The following is a 22872-nucleotide window of genomic DNA, read 5'->3' as shown; positions in this document are numbered from 1 at the left end:
CTGCGCGATGCTTCCCTATGCCCCCGGAATGCTGCAATCATGTTTGATGGCAGTGTGCCGGGGGTTAATGTTCCAGGGGAGGTCCGTGACCGCTCCTGGCGCATAGTGCTGGATGTCAGCTGCGATAGTCAGCTGACACTTGGCCGCGATCGGCTGCGCTCCCCCCGTGAGCGCGGCCGATCTCTATGACGTACTATCCCGTCCCTGGGAATTAAGTCCCAGGTCACCTTGACGGGATAGTACGTCCAATGGGATTAAGGGGTTAATTCCATAGCTACCTCTTTAGTTTTTGCCTGACTTCACTCTCAGAATAATAATCTTTCTGACATGTGGTGATAAATTTGTCTTGGTCTTTGCCATGTTTTAACCAAAAAACACACAAACAAAAATTTAGGCAAAATTCAACTACCTATGACAAAATATGCAAAACATTTGGCCCAGCAAATGTTGAAAACTAACACAAAAAGGGATAAAACAATGTCAAACACAATTTTCATCCTTATAGTTGACAACCATTTGCTTCCGGTTTACTAAAATCACCAGGAAAATGGCATCAAAACAACCAGACAAAATTAATCACACTTTTAAATAAATGCAAAACTTTTGGTCACCACTAGAGTTGAGCGAATTTGTTTGGGTTTCCTCTTATTCGTCAAGCTGTAGCGCTTTCCGAATAAGCTGCAGAGGGAACCCGGCTTCCTGGATCATGCCGGCTGATCAGCTGATCGGCGCCGCAGCTGCATGTGTCGCAGCTGTGTCACAGCACATGCACGGAGAGCCTGTTTGTTGGGAGAAATTCGCTCAACTCTAGTCGCCACTGGCAATTAACTGTTACTATAACAGTGTCACGCTTTGTGAAGGAAAGGCTAAGTGCAACACAAAGGAATAGGGAAATGGAACCAAACACTAGGGAAGGGGGGAGTGGAGACCCCTAGAGCAGACAGGGCAACTTTAGATCTGTCTGTCGTTCCTATATAGGTTCCGCACCTATTGCCGAGCAGGATACCTAATCCCTACCTGACCTTGGCGATAAGCCCTGCATTGAGAAGGACAGCATAAGCGCTAGTCAATTCCCACTACCTCTAAAGTCAACTGGGATAGACCAACAAAACAAAGGAACACTTAGCTTGAGAAGACTCAAACACCAATGTCCTCCAAACTCCAAAGAGGACAATAGGCAACTGCTACAGCTCCAAGCCTCAACAGGGAAATGCAAATGGAAATATCACCCACAACTCCCAACAGCAAGTTGGGAGTTATAAACACCCAGATCCAGGTGTGACCATTAAAGCTGGGGGAGGTGGCCACTGGGTCCTCGCGTCAGTAGGACCAGGCCGAAGACTGTAAAGAAAACTGCTGAGACCTTCTGCAGATAGATACAGTGCAACAGTCTCCAGCCTCTGACACATCCGTGACAGTACCCTCCCTTCTACAATTGGCCTCCAGGCATTCAAGACCAGGTTTCTCAGGATAAGAGGTGTGGAACGAGCAAACCAGCCTGGGGGCTTTCACTTCTGATGCAGAAAAGCACATCCTTTCCTCTGGACCATAACCCCTCCAATGTTCCAAGTATTAAAAGGAACAACGTCGCAGGTGAGAATCTACAATCCTCGAAATTTGAAACTTGAAGTTACCATCAAACATTATTGGGGGAGGCAGTAGGGGTGAGGGCTCAAGTGGTTTAACATATCTCTTAAGCAAATACCTGTGAAAAACGGTGTGGATGAGCCTGAGGTAGCTCAAGATAAAATGCTGCTGAACCAACGACGGCTGTTTTCTTATAGAGACGAATGAATCTATGACCCAACTTCCAGCAAGGAACCCTCAACCTGAAATTCCTGGTAAACAACCACACTAAGTCATTCACATTCAGGTCCGGACCTAGAACGCGTTTTCTGTCAGTCAAACGTTTATACCTGTCTCTCCTGACCCTGTTAGGAACAGGTAGTGGAGAAACAGGACTAGATGGACAGGTATGTGTTACCTTAGAACGTGCGCAAAAATTGCAGGAAGCCACTTGTTCAACCACATCCCGATGCAACCCCGGCCACCAAAAACGATGAGAAAGGAGGTCCGCTGTTACCTTACCACCTGGGTGGCCAGCAAGTACAGAGTTATGAAATTCTCTAGTTAACTTGCAGCGCAATTTAGACGGCACAAATAACCTCCCTGAAGGGCAGGAGACAGGGGTGTCCCGCGGGCCTCCAACACCTCACCTTCCAGGTCAGTATTCAAGGCTGAGATGCCTACCCGCTTCTGCAAAACTGGGGAGGGTCCTCCAAGTCAGACAAAAATGCCAGTAAGGACCCTGTAGATACAGCAGAAGGGGAATCGTTTAGGCAGTTACCATGACCGTAATCTCCCCACTTTACAATCTCTCTGGATTGCCAGTTGACAGTTGGATTATGCTTCACCTACCAGGGCAAGCCCAGAACCATTGGATTGTGGAGACCCTTCAGGACATAACAAGGGCTTACTTCATAATGAAAAGACCCCTCTTTCAGTCTTATGTTCTGAACAATGTGTCAGTGTTCTCTCTGCAAGTGGTGCTGTGTAGATGGGGCAAATAGGAATAGGTTTAGCCAAGTTAGAGCAGACAAAACCATGAGTTCTAGCAAACTCAGCATCCACCTGTCTACACACACAGAAATTTTTTTCACACCTGCTCTCTAGCACCACCTCTGCTGTCAGGGCAAAACAAGAAAAACACACCCCTTGAATTTCAAGCTCAAGGTTCCTAAGGATTAATCAAGTCTCTTTTTGCTTTGGAATTGCAGGACATGCCCCAATAAAATGTCCCTTCCTCCCACAAAAAACACACACACTTTTTCTTGCAAATGTCGGGAGAAACATGCGAGAGACATAGGGAATCAGAAAAACTATAATACATTTCTAATTGGAGGTATTTGCTAATATTAGGATCTTAGTGCTGGGAATACCCCTTAAAATGTTTGGCCTTGCAAAGGGTTCACCGAGCGCCTGTATTTGGCTTGAACAGTCATTGATGACAGAGTCCCTTTAAAATGCCTAAAACAACAAACTGAGCAGGTAGTCGCCCTCCCTGTGGCCATCACCGGCTCCTCACCGTTGCTCCAGTCTCGATGTTTCAGCTGCAGCAGTGATATCAAGCCTCCAGTGCACATCTCCGCTGTAGCCACTCGCTGAGTGTTTCCTCTTGGCTCCATCCGTGACAATGAGTCTCTGACAGCATTTCAAATTTTTCTCTATTATTGAGTCCCCTCAGGATTAGACTTCACGGGATTTGTTTGTTTGTAGTCTGTTGATATAGAGACACTCGGGTCTGCATAGGAGCTGTAGACACAACACAATGGGATAGTTTTAGGTTTAATGCAGTTGCAATATGGTCAGAAAATTGCTTAGTTTTTAGTTTGATAGACTGGGGCTATGAAAAAAACCCCCGCAATTTTACAAAACACCATTCACACATGACCAAAGCCGCTTACACAAACAGGGAAAGATTCCAGTAAAAACATTCTTGTAGGATATTGCTTTTCTGTTTCGGCTCCACAAATGCACGTGTTGGTTTGCTTTAATTGTAATAAAACGCTATTGGACGCAAAGTTGTGAGTTTTTTGTTTATTTTATCTCTGATGACAACAATGGTGGCAATAGTCCATGAAGTGTTGTGAGGTGCCCTCTAGTGGTTGCTTATGATTATTCTTACTCGCTTTCATCACAATATATGCTTCTCGCTCTCCTTTCTCTACTACTAGAATCATCTATAAACACATAAAACTATCACTAGGTAAAGAGGAGGATCAGACGAGCCTATCAATGCTCCTGGGACGGTTCTAAAAGTATTTTGTTTGACTAGATAACTATCTCTTTAATAGTTGAGCGAATTTTTGCAGCCTGTTCCACATTGTGTGGGCCCCCCAGTCCTCCCATTTGCTGAACTAGCCAATTTTTAGGACAAGAACAGTATATCACAAGTCCTCCATCTTCATCTATCTCTTCTAGTCCTTCATGGTAGGGGGCATAATATACGGTACTTTACATACAGAAAGAGTAGAGCTGCAAGTAGAGGTGCAAATAGGTCGGAACATGCTACAAAAATCAGATGCCTACTTATAGTGGATGCATCTGGGCCCTGGAGCTTTCGAAGATATAGGCTGGCTAAAAAGTCCCTTTGGCCTATATGAGAACACCAGTTCTATTAAAGACCCGTGGTAGCTGGTTGGAGAGTTTGGATTAGAGCTCACGAGCTTCAAATTCTGCCAGTGACAACATATATAATAATATTTCACCTCTTCGACGACCTTCACACTTCTGGTGTTGTGTTATTAAAAATGATCCAAAACCCTGGAGTTGAGCCAACAGAGAGAAACTACGGGCAGTTCCTGGGTTACAAACTAGACAAGTTCTCTAGGTTTGTTCATATTTTGAATTAGTATGTATGCTGGAACAGGTATTGTGCCGGCAAAAAAAGAAATGAATACCTCATCGCTCACCTCTCCAGTCTCCCCGTTGTTCGCTTCCTGCTTTCCACGTCTTTACTTTCCTCTGTCGTACAACCTCTTCACTGTAGGCCAGGGCTCTTGTTAAAATCTAGGCCTCAAATGTCAATCCATCTTGTAAGGTCGAAGTCCAAACATGCGCCGCTACTAGTGATGGGCGAACCTGAACAGTAAAGTTCGGGGTGCGTACCAAACACCTACTGTTCAGGCTCGGACCCCGAACATGGACTTCTCCAAGAAGTCCGTGTTACTGTTCAGGTTCGGCACCCTGAACATCGGCTTATTCCCACACTGTCATCTGCATGACAGCGCAAGAAACACTGGCGGCTCTGAACGGCGGTAAGATTATTACCGCCGAACGGAGTGCGATCAGCTGTGACCGGGGGTAAAAAGTTTACCTCTGGTCAAAATCTCATCGGCTGATGTGAGTACTACTCTCATCAGCCTATGCCTGGTGCTGCTAATAACAGCGTGACCTGGTGTGGCTGATGGGAGTAGTCATCAGCCGATGCCCGCGCTTTAAATAAATACATTTAAAAAAAATGACGTTGGGTCTTTCTATTTTGGATAACCAGGATGGCAAAACTGACAGTTGTGGGCTTCAACCCTCAACTATCAGCTTTATCATGGCTTTTTATCAATAGAGGGGTCACCACTCCATTTTTTAAAATTATTTAAATAATTTTTTAAAAATGGCGTGGGGTCCCCCCCCATTTTTTGACAACCAGCCATGCTAAAGCAGACAGCTGGGGACTGGTATTCTCAGGCTGGTAATGGGCGATGAATATTGGCCACACCCAGACTAAAAATAGCAGCCTGCAGATACCCCAGTAAAGGCCATTAGAAGCGCCAATTCTGGCGCTTTGCCCGGGTCTTCCCACTTGCCCTGTGGCGGTGGCAAGTGGGGTTCATATTTGTGGGGTTGTTATCACTTTTGTATTTTCAGGTGACATCAAGCCCAGCAGCTAATAATGGAGAGGTGTCTATAAGACTCCTCTCCATTACTAACCTTATAGTCATATTGTCAGTAAAAATATTCAGAATAAAGTTATTAATTTTAAATAAAAATGCACACAGTTTTACAAATTTATTTAAAAATAACAAACACTCTTATACTGACCTTACACTCATTCCGTCGAAGCCCTGGTCTCCTTTAAAAATAGACAATAATACACAAAAAAAATTCTCACCTAACGCCCATTCCATTTGTTATTTTTAATACATGATGTGTATTTTTATTTCAAATAAAGGACTTTATTCTGGGTGTTTTTTTAATGAGAATATGACTTTGGGGTTAGTAATGAATAGGCGTCTCATAGACGCCAATCCATTACTAACTGCTTGGCTTGATGTCACCTGGAGTTACAAAGATGACACCAACCCCACAAATATGAACCCCACTTGCCACCGCGACAGGGCAAGTGTAAAGAGCTAGGCAAAGCGGGGTGGCTGCGGGCTACTATTTTTAGACTGGGGGAATCATTATCCATAGCCCTTTACCAGCCTCAGAGTACCAGCCCCCAGCTGTCTGCTTTAGCTTGACTGGCTGTCAAAAATAGGGGGAAACCACATCGTATTTTTTAATTACACTGCTCAAAAAACTAAAGGGAACACTAAATACCACATCTTAGATATCACTGAATGAAATATTTCAGTTGCAAATCTTTATTCATTACATAGTGGAATGTGTTGAGAACAATAAAACATAAAAATGATCAGTGTAAATCAAAATGAATATCCCACGGAGGTCTGGATTTGGAAGGATACTCAAAATCAAAGTGGAAAATCAAATTACAGGCTGATCCGACTTCAGTGGAAATGCTGTTTAGTTGTGTGTGTGATGCCTCGATGTGCCTGTATGACCTCCCTACAACACCTGGGCATGCTCCTGATGAAGCTGCGGATGGTCTCCTGAGGGATCTCCTCCTAGACCTGGACTAAAGCATCCGCCAACTCCTGGACAGTCTGTGGTGCAATTTGACGTTGGTGGATGGTACGAGACATGATGTCCCAGATGTGTTCAATCGCATTCAGGTCTGGGGAACGGGCGGGCCAGTCCATAGCTTCAATGCCTTCATCTTGCATGAACTGCTGACACACTCCAGCCACATGAGGTCTGGCATTGTCCTGCATTAGGAGGAACTCAGGGCCTAACGCACCAGCATATGGTCTCACAAGAGGTCTGAGGATCTCATCTCGGTACCTAATGGCAGTCAGGCTACCTCTGGCGAGCACATGGAGGGCTATGCGGCCCTCCAAAGAAATGCCACTCCACACCATTACTGACCCACTGCCAAACTGGTCATGCTGAAGCATGTTGCAGGCAGCAGATCGCGCTCCTTGGCTTCTCCAGACTCTGTCACGTCTGTCACATGTGCTCAGTGTGAACCTGCTTTAATCTGTGAAGAGCTCAGGGTGCCAGTGGCGAATTTGCCAATCCTGGTGTTCTGTAGCAAATGCCAAGCATCCTGCATGGTGTTGGGCTGTGAGTACATCCCCCATCTGTGGACGTCGGGCAATTAGACCATCCTCATGGACTAGGTTTCTTACCCTTTGTGCAAACACGTGCACATTTGTGGCCTTCTGGAGGTCATTTTGCAGGGCTCTGGCAGTGCTCCTCCGGTTCCTCCTTGCACAGAGGCTGAGGTAGCGGTCCTGCTGATGGGTTGTTGCCCTCCTGCGGCCCCCTCCATGTCTCCTGGTGTACTGGCCTGTCTCCTGGTAGCGCCTCCAGCCTCTGGACACTACGCTGACAGACACAGCAAACCTTTCCACAGCTCGCATTGATGTGCCATCCTGGATGAACTGCACGACCTGAGCCACTTGCGTGGGTCGTAGAGTCCATTTCATGCTACCACGAGTGTGAAAGCACAGCCAACATTCAAAAGTGACCAAAACATCAGCCAGAAAGCATTGGTACTGATATGTGGTCTGTGGTCCCCACATGCAGAACCACTGCTTTGTTAAGTATGTCTTGATAATTGCCAATAATTTCTATAGTCTATTCCATTTGCACAACAGCATGTGAAATTGATTGTCAAACCGTGTTGCTTACTGTTCAGGTACCCAAAAACAAACTTTTAACGCTAAGTTCACATTGCGTTAAAGCAGCCCGTTCAACACATGCGTTAAACGGGCTGCGTTAACGCAAGTGCTGAAATGTGATCGCACTAGCGCAGATAGAGCTAGCAGATGCTCCATCTGCACTAGCGGTGACGGACCCGGAAACGCTGCAGCCCGCGTCCCAGGGTCCGTTACTCAATGACGGCACATCGCTAGCACATGCCCATTTTTTGCGTGCGCTAGTAATGCGTCCGAAATGCGTCCTGCTTAATGGCAGCATTAAAGGACTGCTTTACACTGCGTTATGCCTCGGTGTAATGCAGTCCCTTTAACAGACTGCCTATAACGTAATGTGAACCCAGCCTTACTTTTCGGCCTGACACAAATTTCCAATGTTTCGCCCATCACTAGCCGCTACCTTAGGACTCTCATTTAACCCTGAGCCTGGAATCATAACCTATAGTGCAGACAGTGGAGATGCAGCCCGTGACATTAGAAAGAACGGGACCAGATGGCAGGCAGCAAGGTGTTCGGAAAGAAATTAGTTGTTTTTTTCCCTAACAATGCTCATGTCATTATTTACCTCCCAGGCTGCCTCAGTGCCCGAAATCTAGTCCTCTTGTTGCTGCTGTTTCTACCAGATCTCAAGATTCTTCACTATAGGCCAAGACTTCTGGATGTGGCCAATATGCATTGACCTATGAGGCCTGGACACGGCCGAAAGTCCTGGCCTATAGTGAAGTAGCCAGAGACTCGGCACCCGACGGTAGAAAGAAGAGGACGGAATAGCAGGTAATGAGCAGCAGAGCGGCCGGAAAGGTGAGCGATAAGTTGAAAAATGAAGTGAGTTTTTGCCTATTTTTTTATATTTGACATTTGTAACTAGGATGTTTGGAGCATTTTCCACTTAAGTTCATGGCTTTGCCAGGGGCAGTTCGGAATCCAATTTTCAGGACTTCATACAGAAGCCCCAACAAAGTCACAAATGGAGGCTGAGATTTGGTGTTGCCAAACATGTTCAATAATACCAAGTGACAAATCCTTCTGGGAATGTTTTTTTCAATGAAAAATCATTTGTTATGCGAAAGCTCTTTTTTTTATCAAACTAATGGACAAAATAGTCAAACATGGCCAACCAAATTTTAGACAATGACGGTCTGTCTGTTTAAATTCAACCCAACGAATAGTTGAAATCATCCATTCACATCAACTTTAGGCTAAGGTGTTTAAGACCACCATACACATCAGATGCTTGTCTCCAGTACATGGGGTCACTTGTTCAATCGAGGCTCCTGTGTTCTCTATGAGAGAGCTGTCCGAAATCAGACATGGCTGATTGACATCTCACCTAACAATCAATTGCTCTGGACCCTCATACACATTAGACTGCTAAACCCATCTATATCGTCGGGATTGGTCAACATTACTCTGTGTAAGGGGGCCTTTACTATAGGAGAGAATTTTATACCAATAGGTATTTTATGTACCCACTTATCTCCACTGTTTGTGCATAACCAGATAACTGGGTAATAACATGTACCCACGAAACTTGAGCTCATGGCGCTTAATTTCCTGCATTTCTATAGTTTATTACCTATGGTTTTTTGTTGTCCTGTGTTGCGCAGATATTTATGTGGCCCTTCCCTGAATGTGTCTAATTTTCATGTCCTTTAGGTGGTAGGGCCTTCTGACTTGAACACAGTTCTCAAGGTGAGATTTCACCAGTCATGTAAAATAACTTCACTTATTAATCCCTCTTGTCACTGTGTATTTCTTATACTATTTTAGTAGCACTCGTGTACACTACATGGACAACAGTATTGGGACATGTCCACATTACACCTACAGGGGCTCTCATGACCTCCCATCCTAAGTCCAGAGGCATTAATATGGAGTTGGTTCCCCTTTTGCAGCTATAACAACCTCCACTCTTGTGGAAATGCTTTCTACAAGATTTTTAAGGTGTCTCTGGGAATGTTTGCTCATTCATCCAGAGCAGAGCAACATTTCTGAGGTTAGACATTGCTGTTGGAAGAGATGACTTGGCTCACAAATGTCCATTGTAGTTCATCCCAAACCTGGGGTGGAAGTCAAACCTCTGTGCAGCTAGTCAGGTTCTTCTACACCAGGGGTGGGGAACCTCAGGCCCCAGGGCCATTTACGGCCCTTGATGACCTTTTATCAGGCCCCTGAGCAGATTCTCAGTGACCGCATTCTTGGGCAGGGAGGTGTATTTTGATTGTAACCAGCTCATTAATTTCTTCTTGCTCTGTTAGCACACACACACAGTGTTCACTACTGAACACTGAAGGGCATGCAATGAAAGATTGCGTCCTGAAACCAGTGCCACAGTCATGATGTCCTTTGTGGACAGAGTTTGTGCGGCCCGTGAAGGATTGTATAAATATGCAAATGGCCCTTCGCAGAAAAAAGATTCCCCACACCTGTTCTATGCGAAACTCCCATCAACCATGTTTTTATGGTTCTTGCTTTGTGCATTGGGACACAGTCACGGGGAATATAAAAGTGTCTTCCCCAAACTTTTCCCACAAAGTTGGAAGGATACAATTGCCAAAAATGTCTTGTTGTACTGACACATTAAGATTATCCTTCACTGGAACTAAGGGGCTTAGGCCAATCCCTGATAATCTGCTCCATAGCATTATCCCTTCTCGACACAACCTTATAGCTGACACAATGGAGTCAGGCAGGTAATGTTCTCCTGACATTCACCAAACCTGAGCTCGTCCATCAGGCACCAGATGTGATCACAGAACACGTTTCCACTATTCCACAGTCCAGTGGTGGTTGCTTTACACCACCCCATCTGACGGTTGGCATTGTGCAGCTGCTAGGCCATGAAAACTCGAGCCATGATGATTTTTTGTGCTGATGTTAATACCAGGGAAGGTTTGGACTCTGCCGTTATGGAGTCAGCAGAGCATTGTTGACTTTTATGCCTTCTGCATCTCAGCTCTTGGTGACCCCGCTCTGTGACTTTACGTAGTCTCCACTTTGGGTATGAGTTGCTGCGGTTCCTTTCACTTGTTAATAATACCACTCACAGGTGATGGGGAATATATAGAAGGGAAAAAATGTCATGAACTGACTTGTTACGTGCTATTACAGGACCACGCTGGTATCAGGGAGCTCTTCACCACCAGCTGTTCTGTCACACGTTAGTAAAGGCCGACGACATGGCGACGGGCTGGATTTTATACACATGTGGCAATGAGAAAAAACAAAAAAACCTGAATTCAATGATGAAGATGCATGTCCCAATACTTTTATCCACATAGCGTATGTAGTTTTTCTAAGGCACCATACAGAGTTAGCAGTAAGGGCACTGTGTATAATAAGTCATGTTATTCTGTATACTGTCCTTAGTGTTTATGTACATAGGAATGTCTCCAGTCTCATCGTACTAATCCACGGGTAAGTTACTGTGATGGCAGGATACAGCTTACACTATTCATGTCTTCTTGTAGGAGAACTGCGGTATGTCTGTCTGCAATGGGAAAATCTTTATTCTTGGTGGACGAGGTGAGAGCGGAGAAGCGACCGACACCATCTTGTGTTACGACCCGGCTACCAGCATCATCACAGGAGTGGCAGCTATGCCCCGACCAGTCTCATACCACGGCTGTGTGACAATTCACAGATACAACGACAAGCCCTTCAAAATGTGACCCCCTCCCCAACCCCGGAGGAAAAGGGACAGGGACATCGTAATGAACACTGTCCGGAAACCGGCCATTTATTCAGGACATGGTTTTAGGGAATCTGTCATTGAAAATGTTTGTGACCCCGTCATGAGTTCTACAATGCAGCACAACAGGGACCATGTCATTCCTTGTCCAATTTGGGTTGTCTGTCACCTGACACAAGGGAAACCGAGGCCTACATATAAAAAACATGGCGCAAGAAGATGATGGTAGTCGTCACTAGAACACATAGGAATACAAACACTCAATGGTAGATCGCCTTTTTGATATCCTACTAAGTACGCCAAATAGATTTTGTGCGGCCCTTGCCTTATTTATAGCCTTGGGGAAAGGACTATCTGTATTTTTGTTAATACACTTTTCTATGCACTTTTCTATATGTGTATGTGTTCCAGATTCTGAGTGTATTTAATACATGGATTGCATGGAAGCATTTTGTGATTTTGGAGTTATGGAGACAGTAGATGTTGTGTGCTCCCCTATAGTATCACCTATGGTATCACTGACTTCCCCAATTAGTGGAATAAACTGTATTTTCAAGGGCAATTAGGATGCAATGATATTGTGTCAGTAAAATGTTGATAGTGTAAATTCTTCTTTTCCAAAAAGATATTCTGTCCAGAACACAATAATAATGAAATCGGGAACCTGAGTGCAGCAGTTTGCAGGTACTATGACTATGATTTAGTTAGACCAGATGTCAATGGGATGTGTCTAGTATTGCTGTAAGGATGGACCAGCTGCAGTACTTGGCACAGTCTATAGATTAAAAGTGGCGCTGTTTCCAGGAAAAAGAAAACAGACCCTTTCTGTTGTACAACCCCCTTACCATCTGATAAGTTAAGGGAAGCTTGGTAAATGCATCACTGTCCATTCAATGGGTGCTCCCTAGGTGCTCGGGCAACGCCGCCTAAACAAAGCGCACATCTTCTAATGATTGCTCTTTTACTGTTCAGGAACCCATGATGTATAATGAGCAGCTGAAGGGGATCCAGTAGGGTCAGTCTATACTTGTGCAGAGGTCTATGAGCTGTCATCTCAGGAGCGGTTATTCGTTTGTTTGTATAAGGTTTCTGAGCTTCAGGGTTCGTTGTTCTGTAGCCGTGTAACGCTTACGTCTCTTCCGGTCTTACTGCTAACAAATATGGGATAGATATTGGTGTGATCCAAAGCCTAGTTTGTATGCCCAAGTATATGCGGATGCCTTATTTTCCAACTTTTTTCCCCATTTCAGCTAATCACTATCTGTACTACAACCGTGACTTGTGAACCCCGCTGTAAATGTGTTTTGAAGATCATAGTAACCGCGTCTGTGCTCCTCACTAGTCTCAACCTTGTGCCCTCTCTCCCATTTACCCTCTTGTAGGCGCAGCCGTGTTCTCCTCCTTACCATACTGGCAGTAGTGACCTGCATTCTATAGGTGCAGCGGTGCCGTCCCCCAGTATTCACAGCAGAATGTACCTCCAACATACTCGTGCCATGCAATCTGCTGGTAGGGAGCTACATCTGGTTACCATATTACCAGTTGTTACATGCAACATCCTATCCAGAGAACTGTGTAAGAGGAGATGGCACAACTCAGACATGTACTCTGGCGTTAGCTCTCTGTATCAGCGGTGGTTGGACACATACTCCACCCTCTACTGTCTGCGCTTCCTTATCTAGTTGCAGGTGTGATCCACATTCTCCCCCAGTAGTCACATCAGTGCCTTTTCACTATCCTCCAAGTAATTACAGCAGCATCTCCTACTCTCCCCCAGTAGTCACATCAGTGCCTTTTCACTATCCTCCAAGTAATTACAGCAGCATTTCCTACTCTTCCCCCAGTAATCACATCAGTGCCTATTCACTATCCTCCCAAGTAATTAGAGCAGCACTTCCTACTCTCCCCCAGTAGTCACAGCAGGGCATTTTCACTATCCTCCAAGTAATTACAGCAGCACCTCCTACTCTCCTCCAGTAGTCACATCAGTGCCTTTTCACTATCCTCTAAGTAATTACAGCAGCATCTCCTACTCTCCCCCAGTAGTCACATCAGTGTCTTTTCACTATCCTCCAAGTAATTACAGCAGCACTTCCTACTCTCCCCCAGTAGTCACATCAGAGCCTTCCCCTATTGTTCACAGTAAAACATATACTTATCTTCACCATGTTAATGTACCGTACCACCCAATTTTCTGGCGGAAGCAAGTGAGTGGCCACTGACCATCTGCGGCATACTGCTCCTTGTTCCAGAATCAATCCATGCTAATAGATTTATGTGAAAGGTGAGCAGAGTCTTCAGTTCTCTGCCAGCCCCCTACACTCTGTGTGCAGCCCCCGGTACGCGGTCCGTGGCTCCCTACTATTGGTGGCTGTATTCAGTATTGAGATGTCAGTTACTGGAGGAATTCGTTGTTGGAATAATATGGCGTTAAAAAGTGAACATTTCCTTTAAGATAATATCGATTGCCATTTACAGATGTATTTGAAATCTAGTACACTAAAGTGCTATCTGCCGTCACACCTATCCCGTAGAATCCAGGTATTGCTGCCTCCTTTTCAGGCACAGCCGCCTTATAGACAAGCCACTGTGCCTATGGAACAATGAAAGGAACACAGTGCCCACTTGAGCGCTTTATTCTGTTGGTCGACAGGCATCTCGTTAGTAGATCTTTTATGACCAGGAAAATCCCTTTAATGATGAACCCTGGATGGCTAATCATCATAATCAAATTGAATTTTAAAGCATTTCACAGCAGAAAAAAAATTGTTCTAATCTTTGGAGCATCTAAATAAATGCACAAAAATATGATCATAATATGTGACAAGTTCTCATGTTTGTAAGCATGCCATAACATACTTAAAGGGTTGCTGTCACCTTTGATTTTCAGGAGCGCATTGCTCCCCAACCTACCAGCTTCCTGCTTTGCTCGGGGCGGTGTGCTCCACATTGATTGACAGTTTTGCCTCTGCAGCATTAGGAGCTGGACTGAAGCTGATCCGGCCAGCTTCAGAGCGACGCTTTCAAGCTCTCTATCAAAGACCATGCAAGCACTGAGCTCGTTGCCTAGGAGACCGGCCATTTCTGATAGACTGCAGCGGTGACTGGTAACCTAGGCAATGAGCAGTAAGCAACAGAATTTAAAAAAAATTCCTCCATACTTGAGGATTAAAAGGAAGTAAATTGTAAAGTTGCTTTTTTTTACAGGCACTTTACAATTGTACTCATTTAAGAAGATGAGAAAAACCCCTTTAAATCACATTTTCTGTTTAAACTTCATAAATTCATGTATCAATTATAAATTAATTTTACTTTTTTTCATTTTGTGTCTAACTATAATAGTGATATAAGAGTGTAGAACAATATGTTGCTTTGTAGCTGTGTTCTGAGATTTTACAGGCGTGTGTTATTGTTTATGAGATACCATGTATATGTTATTTTCCAGAGCTTTGTGGCCCTGTAAGTTCTTGTCGTCTAAATCCTGGAACTTGTCTTTACAATTGATCCTTCTGTTCCTATTGATTTCTATTACACAAGCTCGTACCTTTTATGCAGTCTGACCGGTCACATGTACGGTCATGGAGATACCTGCGGACACGTGATTTGCCTTACAGTCCTCTTTTGGGCTCGCTCGCCATCTGTTTTTCTTGTGATTGGCATGGTTGAATATCGCTTTCTGAAGCTACCGTACATTGTAGAGTTTTTGTGTGTGACCAGCTGTGGGTAGCAAATAGCTGTCATTACGTTTAATGGTGTTGATTGATGACTTGTATGAGTGTGAATACAGCATGCAATTTACCAATAAGCTGGATGAGAAATCCAATGCTAGAGTGACAAATCAAGTTCTCCATGAGTCCACCAACACCCATCCATCCATGATGGCCTCCAGGGAGGAATTTGATGTCCCTGCTCTGCTCTGTTATTCTGAGGTCTCACATACTTTACTTTCCTAAACATTTTTATCCTAATTTGTCTATAATCTGTAAAGATCTGAGGCCCCAAATCGTACCTCAATATGTCTTAAATTTCAGACGAAGAGACATGGTGGGTTCTGTAGGAGCTCCTGCTTCAAGGCCTGGGAGGACTGAAATGTTGTGACATCATTTATGGGATTGTCCCACCACAACCACTTATATTCTATACACAAGAATGGTAATAACTTGCTAATTGCTGGGAGTCTGATTGCCAGGACATCCACCAATCTGAAAACCAGGGCTGTGGAGTCTCCCACTTGAGTGGTCCCACATGGACACCACGACTCCATTCCTTGTCTATAGGATTGATAGTGATAGCCGATTTCTTCCTTACTGGAAGTAGGGACAGTTCTGTAACTGGAAGTCTATTAGGAAGTTGTACACAAATTGTTTTTTTGATATGAGTTTATTCTGTTCCAAACCAAAGACTTTTAATAATTTGATATCTGCAGTAGCAGATACATACAAGATGTGGACAAGATGCCACTGCTGTGCCATGGCTGCCCATGATTGTCATATAACAATTCACAAGATCACAGGGACCACTAAACCAAACAGTTGTGGGGCTTTATCTGTGCCTTTGCTTTTACTAGAACTTCTGGCCCTTTCGAAGCTGATGATTCAGTCCTTGTTGTCTTTTCAATAAAAAGGTTAGAAGTATAGCTAATAAACTCTAATGCCTGCTGCCATATAACAAGTATAACTTAAAGGAAACCGGTCACCTTCAAAAATACTATTTACTTGTGGATACAGTGGTAATCTGCAGGCAAATTATGTTTTAATCTTATTATTGTGTGTTACTGGAAATGTGGCCGAAGGGAGAAAGTACAATTTTATTCTCCCTGTAGCTGCTCATTTCCAGCCATCGGGGTGGTGCAAGGTGCAGTTACAGTCACCTGTCAATACAGAGTGAGTGCACTGCAATCATTCCCTGGCACATTGATTGACAGCCTGCTGTGCACACATACACTGCACACAGCTGATTGTCAGCATATACCGGAGAGTGACTACAGCCTCACTCAGTGTATAGTGAACGATGATGATCCCTGCACCACCCTGATGACTGGAAGCGAGCGGCTGCAGGGAGAATATAACTTCATTTTCTCCTGCAGCTGGGCTTCCAGTGACACAGTAAAATATGATTAAAACCCTATTTACATGTAAATTACCACTATATCTACAAGTAAATAGCATTTCTGGAGGTGACCTTTTAAATGCAATTCTTTTTGCCAGTTTTATTCAATCTTACAGTTTTTACTATTAGTGATATCGTTTAATTTTGTTTCATTTGGAAAAAGGGATGATTCTGCGTGCCTGTGTTTTGTATGGTATGTATAAACTCTGGGGATTTCTTTCTTGCTAAGCGAACGCGTGGTAATTGCTAGCGCATATATGGACTTTACGTCATGAGGATTTCCTTCTGCAAATCAGGTTCCGTATTGATTGAAATCTGTGAAATGTATTGAGAGCACTTCTCCATACAGTAAAACATGGAAGGACAAGAGTGTGGAGCACTGCGCAATTACCAGGCAGCCCGGTGCCTTCTTTTTTTGTACAGTACCATTTTTGTGTATTTTTCTTGAATATGTGTAATATGACAATTATAATATTGTTACTTATGTCTGATTTTAATAAAGATTGAAAAAAAGATTATGGTGATTTAATATTATAAAGTATTGGAAAATATTGAGGCTGCAGCCCTTTCAGTGCTCACTCGGCACTAGGGATGAGCAGACCCGAACTTTTGAGCCTGAAAATTCTCTCTCTCCCCGGACTGCACATTAACATTAACAAAAAAGAAAGAAAACCGACCAACAAGTCCAAAGTATATATTATTTTATTAATTACATACGTTTAAAAGAATCAGAGCAATTAACATTGGGACATAAGCATAATAACCAGATATGATAAAAAAAATAGTATAAAACAGTAGACAAAAATCAATAGAAATCACATGGACGCACATCCACATAAGGTGAATACCAAAGTGCTAAACCAATATGCAATAAAGTGAATGAAACCAAAAAATCAAGAACATTTTTTTTTAAATGTGCAAGTTGCAATACATACGTTGGGATAGTGAAAGTAATGAAAAAAATGCTATCAGCATTCAGTGCAAAATATCAATAAAACGTAATATATCCAAAAATGTGCAAAGTGCAAAAGCAATATGGTAAGAACAGGTAGGGGGACTAATGAATGGAAATGAATCCAAGATATATGGGTAGTATACAGACGATCAGTAATATACTTACAATTGTAATATAGTCCCTCACACCAAAAGTGGAAAGCGTGCCAACCCGACGCGCGTTTCGGCTCGTAGCCTTCGTCAGGGGTCATTACTTGCACTATCCAAACGTATGTATTGCAACTTGCACATTTTTTTAAATTTTTTTCTTGATTTTTTTTGTTTCATTTACTTGGTTGCATATTGGTTTAGGACTTTGGTATTCACCTTATGTGGATGTGCGTCCATGTGATTTCTATTGATTTTTTTCTACTGTTTTATACTATTTTTATCATACCAGGTTATTATGCTTATGTCCCAATGTTAATTGCTCTGATTCTTTTAAACGTATGTAATTAATAAAATAATATATACTTTGGACTTGTTGGTCGGTTTTCTTTCTTTTTTGTTATTTGGCAATTTCTGATTGTCCTCTTTTTTATGACTATCCGATACATATGGTAGCTTTTATTTATTGATTATTCACTTTGCAAATTTGCTCTTATAATTCAGCTTCCATTGTGTATACCTTTGCTTTTATTAATACATTAACATTAACACAGTACACATGCTGGTGCCTGACTGCAGAAGGTTTTTTTTTCTTCAATATGTATATATAATATTCATTATGAAAACTAAGGGGCAGGTCAGTGAGGGATCAGTGACCTGTCAGCAGTCTGCATTAGGCCGGTTTCACACGTCAGTGGCTCCGGTACGTGAGGTGACAGTTTCCTCACGTACTGGAGCCACTGACACACGTAGACACATTCAAATCAATGCATCTGTGCAGATGTCATTGATTTTTTGCGGACCGTGTCTCCATGTGCCAAACACGGAGACATGTCAGTGTTCATGGGAGCGCACGGATTACACGGACCCATTAAAGTCAATGGGTCCGTGTAAAACACGTACCGGACGTTGTCCGTGTGCAGTCCGTGTGCCGTGCAGGGGACAGCGCTACAGTAAGCGCTGTCCCCCCCACTGGTGCTGAAGCCGCGATTCATATCTTCCCTGCAGCAGCGTTTGCTGTAGAGAAGATATGAATAATCCTTTTGGGGCCGCTCATTTACAGTAATGAATATTCATGATTGTAATCGGTGGCCCCACGTGACCGCTCATACAGTAGAAGGTGCGGCCAGGACAGGAAGCAGCGCCAGCCAGCGAGGGAGCCGGGTGAGTATTTTAATAACAGCGGGCGGGCGCACAGGGGGTGGGAGGGGGTTGGGGACATGGATCTTTATGATAAACACGAGAAAAAAAAAAAGGATTATTCATATCGTCTATACAGCAAACGCTGCTGCAGAGAAGATATGAATCGCGGCTTCAGCACCATGTGGGGGGACAGCGCTTATCTCTAGCGCTGTCTCCTGCACGGTGCGTGTGGTACCCAGTCGGCACACGTGTGCCGCACGTGTGCCACACTGATGTGCCACAGAAACGCACGGGTACACGGACACGGATAATTCCGGTACCGATTTTTCCGCCACTGGAATTATCTGGACGTGTGGGACTGCCCTTATGAATACTTAATCAGAGCACCACATGAAGATCCCCCACAGGCTCACCCCGGAGCACGAGCATATCATTAACTCAGAACTGAAAATAAAGATTAAACAACAACCATAAGACGGATTTCATCACCCCATTTTAATCAGTATAACGGCGCTAACCTGACACTGTCTGTGGGTTACTGTGCACAATTCTGCTGACAGGTTCCCTTTAAGGCTGTGTGCACATAATGCGGATTTGCTGCGGATCCGCAGCGGATTTTTCCGTGCAGAAACGCTGCAGATCCGCACTGTGATTTACAGTACAATGTAAATCAATAGGTAAAAAAAAAAAGTTGTGCAGATGGTGCGGAAAAATCAGTGCGGAATTGCTGCGGATTTAAAAGAAGTGCATGTCACTTCTTTTGTGCGGATCTACAGCGTTTCTGCACCCCTCCATGATAGAAATCCGCAGTGGCAAAAACTGCACAAAATCCACATCAATTCTGCGGTAAATCCGCACAAAATCTGCATTGAAAAGGCGGCAAATCCGCAGCTGCGGATTCTGCCAGGAGATGCGGATTTTGTGCAGAACATTCTGCACCACATTTCCTACGTGTGCGTATAGCCTAAGGGTAAGAGCTAGTGATGAGCGAATATACTCGTTACTTGAGATTTCCCGTTCATGCTCGTGTGTCCTCCGAGTATTTTTTAGTTCTCGGAGATTTAGTTTTCATCGCCGTAGCTGAATGATTTAAATCTGTTAGCCAGCATAAGTACATGTGGGGGTTGCCTGGTTGCTAGGAAATCCCCACATGTAATCAAGCTGGCTAATAGCTGTAAATCATTCAGTTGAGGCGATGAAAACTAAATCTCCAAGCACTAAAAAATACTCGGAGGACCCCCGAGTGTGCTCAGGAAAACCCGAGCCAGGAGTACACTCGCTCATCACTATTTAGCACCTATCCACAGAATAGGTAACGAGTTATTGATGGGTGGGGGTCCGACTGCTGTGTACCGATTAGTAGCACAGGGCACTTTTAATGCATCTGTAGTGCGCATGCTCGACTGCTGCTCCATTTATTCCACTGAGCGCTGCTCTTGGCTTTTTTCAATATCCCTGTAGAGAATGAATGAAGCCGCAATCCGGCATTCGCTCTGCTGGTCCATTTAGTAATGGGGATAACAGTCCCTGTCAGGAATAAATTAAAATTCAAAAAAACATTGGCGGTTTCGTCATTAGTCTATTGGGTGAAAAAACCCTCAAAAAATTCTAGTGGGGAAAAAAAAACGCTCTGGAAAAAACAAAAAACATTGCAAATGACATTTCAGGAAGCCAGAATTTCCTGAAGTATCTGCATCCGAGTCCTGTTATGTGTGCATGTGTTTGTTTAGGTGTAGCAGAGCTGTATGTCTTAGTGTAGCAGGGTTGTGTCTGCATGTGTTTTGGTGTAGCAGAGTTCTGTGTGTGATTTGCTGTAGCAGACTTTTGTGTGTGTTACGATTCTGGTGGAAACAGCTGTAATCCAACAGGAGAAGGAGCATGAGCAGGGAACAGCAAGTGGTGGCAGAAATCCTTGGACGTAGCAACGGGAGTTGTGGAAACAATTGATAGAGGAGTGGGAACAGTCTGGGTAAGACAGTTCTGGAGCTAGACAACCGCTTGACACACGTTTGCATTTTTGTAGCGATGAGAACCCTCCTAATTTACGGGTGCATGTCTCCAGAAGCAAGGGCTGGACATTCGTCACTACAACGTATTGGTCACTACATCTTATTGGGCACTACAACTTATTGGGCACTACAATGGCAGTTTGCATTTTTCACTCAGCAACATCCCAAGTCAAAATCATTACTACACCTATAGATAAATTCCCAAAGGGTTATAATTTTTAAACTGGGTAGTTTATAAAATGAGGTCAAATATGGGGGAGTTCTGCTGTTCTGGCACCTCAGGGGTTCTGCCTATGTGGCACGACACCCGCCACAAACCAGAGCAGAAAAATCTGAACTCCAATATAACGCTTCTTCCATTCTGAGTTTTGCACTGTGCCTCAAAAGTAATTTTGGACCACATATGGGGAGAAATTGCACAGCAGATTTTGGAGTCTATTTTCCCCTTCTATCCTTGTTAAAAATGAAAAAAAAATGGGGGTAAAATAACATTTTTGAAGGAAAAAAAGTTTTTCTTTTCTAATTTTCACCGATCAACATTGCAAACTTCTGTGAAGCACCTGGGGGTTCAAGGTGCTCAACACATATCTAGATAAATTCCTTGAGGGGTCTAGTTTCCAAAATGGGGTCACTTGTGGGTGGTTTACACTGTTTATACACATCAGGGGCTCTCCAAACGCGACATGATACCCACAGAACATTTCATTCCATCCATCTAAGGCCGGTTTCACACGTCCAGATAATTCCGGTACCAGAGTTATCCGTGTCCGTGTGCTCACGTGGCACACGTGCGGCAGCCGTGTGCCGCCCGAGGACCACACGGACGGTGCAGGAGAGACAGCGCTACAGTAAGCGCTGTCCCCCCGGCGTGTGGTGCTGAAGGCGGCATTCATCTCTTCTCCCCGCAGGGGAGAATCAAGTTTTTTTTTTCTTTGCTAAAAATAAAGTTTGGGGGTCACCTCCCGCATCCCATCCCCCGTGCGTCCGCCCGCTTGCAGAGAAATACTCACCCAGCTCCCGCGATGCCTCCTCTCAGCGCCGGCAGCTTGTCCTGTGTTAGGGGTCACGTGGTACCGCTCATTACAGTGATGAATATGCGGCTCCACCTCCCATAGGGGTGGAGCCACATATTCATCATTGTAATGAGCTGTACCACGTGACCGCTCACAGCTGGGTGAGTATTTCTCTGCAAGCGGGCGGGCGCACGGGGGATTGGATGCTGGAGGTGACCCCAAAACTTTATTTTTAGCAAAAAAAACAGAAAAATTTGATTTTTCATCTCTTCTCTCCTGTGGGGAGAAGAGATGAATGCTGCCTTCAGCACCACATGCAGGGGGGACAGCTCTTACTGTAGCGCTGTCTCTCCTGCGGGCGGTACGTACACACGGAGGAGAGTGCATACTATTCTCCGTGTGCACGACGCTTTGCGTACCGTGCTGCCGGAGAAAAGTGGTCATGTCTCCGTGTTTTTCACATGGACACACGGTCCGTGAAAACACGCAGGCATGTGCATAGACCCATTCATTTGAATTGGTCTATGTGTGTCAGTGTCTCCGGTACGTGAGAAAACGGTCACTACACGTACCGGAGACACTGACGTGTGAAAGAGGCCTAAATGTGACTCTATCCTTTCTGAGCCCTGCACCCAAAACCTAGCTTTCCAGTTTTTTTACTCAGGAGAAATTGCATGACAAATTGTATGATGCATTTTCTCCTGTTACTCTTGTGAAAATAAAAAAAAAATGGGGCTAAAAGAAAGGTTTTTTTCGTGGGAAAAATATGATTTTTCATTTTCACTCCTCAACGTTATAAGCTTCTGTGAAGCACCTGAGGGTTCAATGTACTCACCACACATCTAGGTAAGTTTCCTGAGGAGTCGAGTTTCCAAAATGGTGTCACTTGTGGGGGGGTTCCACTGCTTAGACACATCAGGGGCTCTCCAAATGAGACATGACGTCTGCTAATGATTCAAGCAAATTTTGCATTCAAAAAGTCAAATGTCTCTCCTTCCCTTCTGAGCCCTGCTGTGCACCCAAACAGTAGTTTTCCTCCATATATTGGGTATCGGCGTACTCAGGAGAAATTGCACAACAAATATTTTCTCCTGTTATAAAATAAAAAATTGAGATCTAAAGTAAACTTTTGTGAAAAATAAAGGTTAATTTTTTCCTTCCACATTCCAATAATTCCTGTAAAGCACCTGAAGGGTTAATAAACTTCTTGAATGTGGTTTTGAGCACCTTGAGGGGTGCAGTTTTTA

General features: G+C 44.1%; 1 protein-coding gene across 3 annotated transcripts in view; it reads left to right on the top strand.

The window, feature by feature from the left end:
- KLHL24 (kelch like family member 24) overlaps positions 1 to 16874 on the top strand; it is an 85000-nt gene extending 68126 nt beyond the window's left edge. The window contains exons 7-9 of one of the 3 annotated variants that reach the window (XR_011312503.1): positions 9216 to 9251; positions 11030 to 14300; positions 14367 to 16874. Coding sequence is in view for 2 of the 3 variants with exons in the window: in XM_069727778.1 (XP_069583879.1) it covers positions 9216 to 9251; positions 11030 to 11230 (237 nt within the window). In the remaining variant the exon portion in view is untranslated. Of the gene's footprint in view, positions 1 to 9215; positions 9252 to 11029 lie in introns of all 3 variants that reach the window. The other 2 variants (XM_069727778.1, XM_069727779.1) reach the window with 2 other exon arrangements.
- The last annotated feature ends 5998 nt before the right edge of the window (positions 16875 to 22872 follow it).

The sequence above is a fragment of the Ranitomeya imitator genome, chromosome 5 (assembly GCF_032444005.1).
Source record: "Ranitomeya imitator isolate aRanImi1 chromosome 5, aRanImi1.pri, whole genome shotgun sequence".
Lineage (NCBI taxonomy): Eukaryota > Metazoa > Chordata > Amphibia > Anura > Dendrobatidae > Ranitomeya > Ranitomeya imitator.
This window is presented reverse-complemented; position numbering and strand designations above follow the sequence as displayed.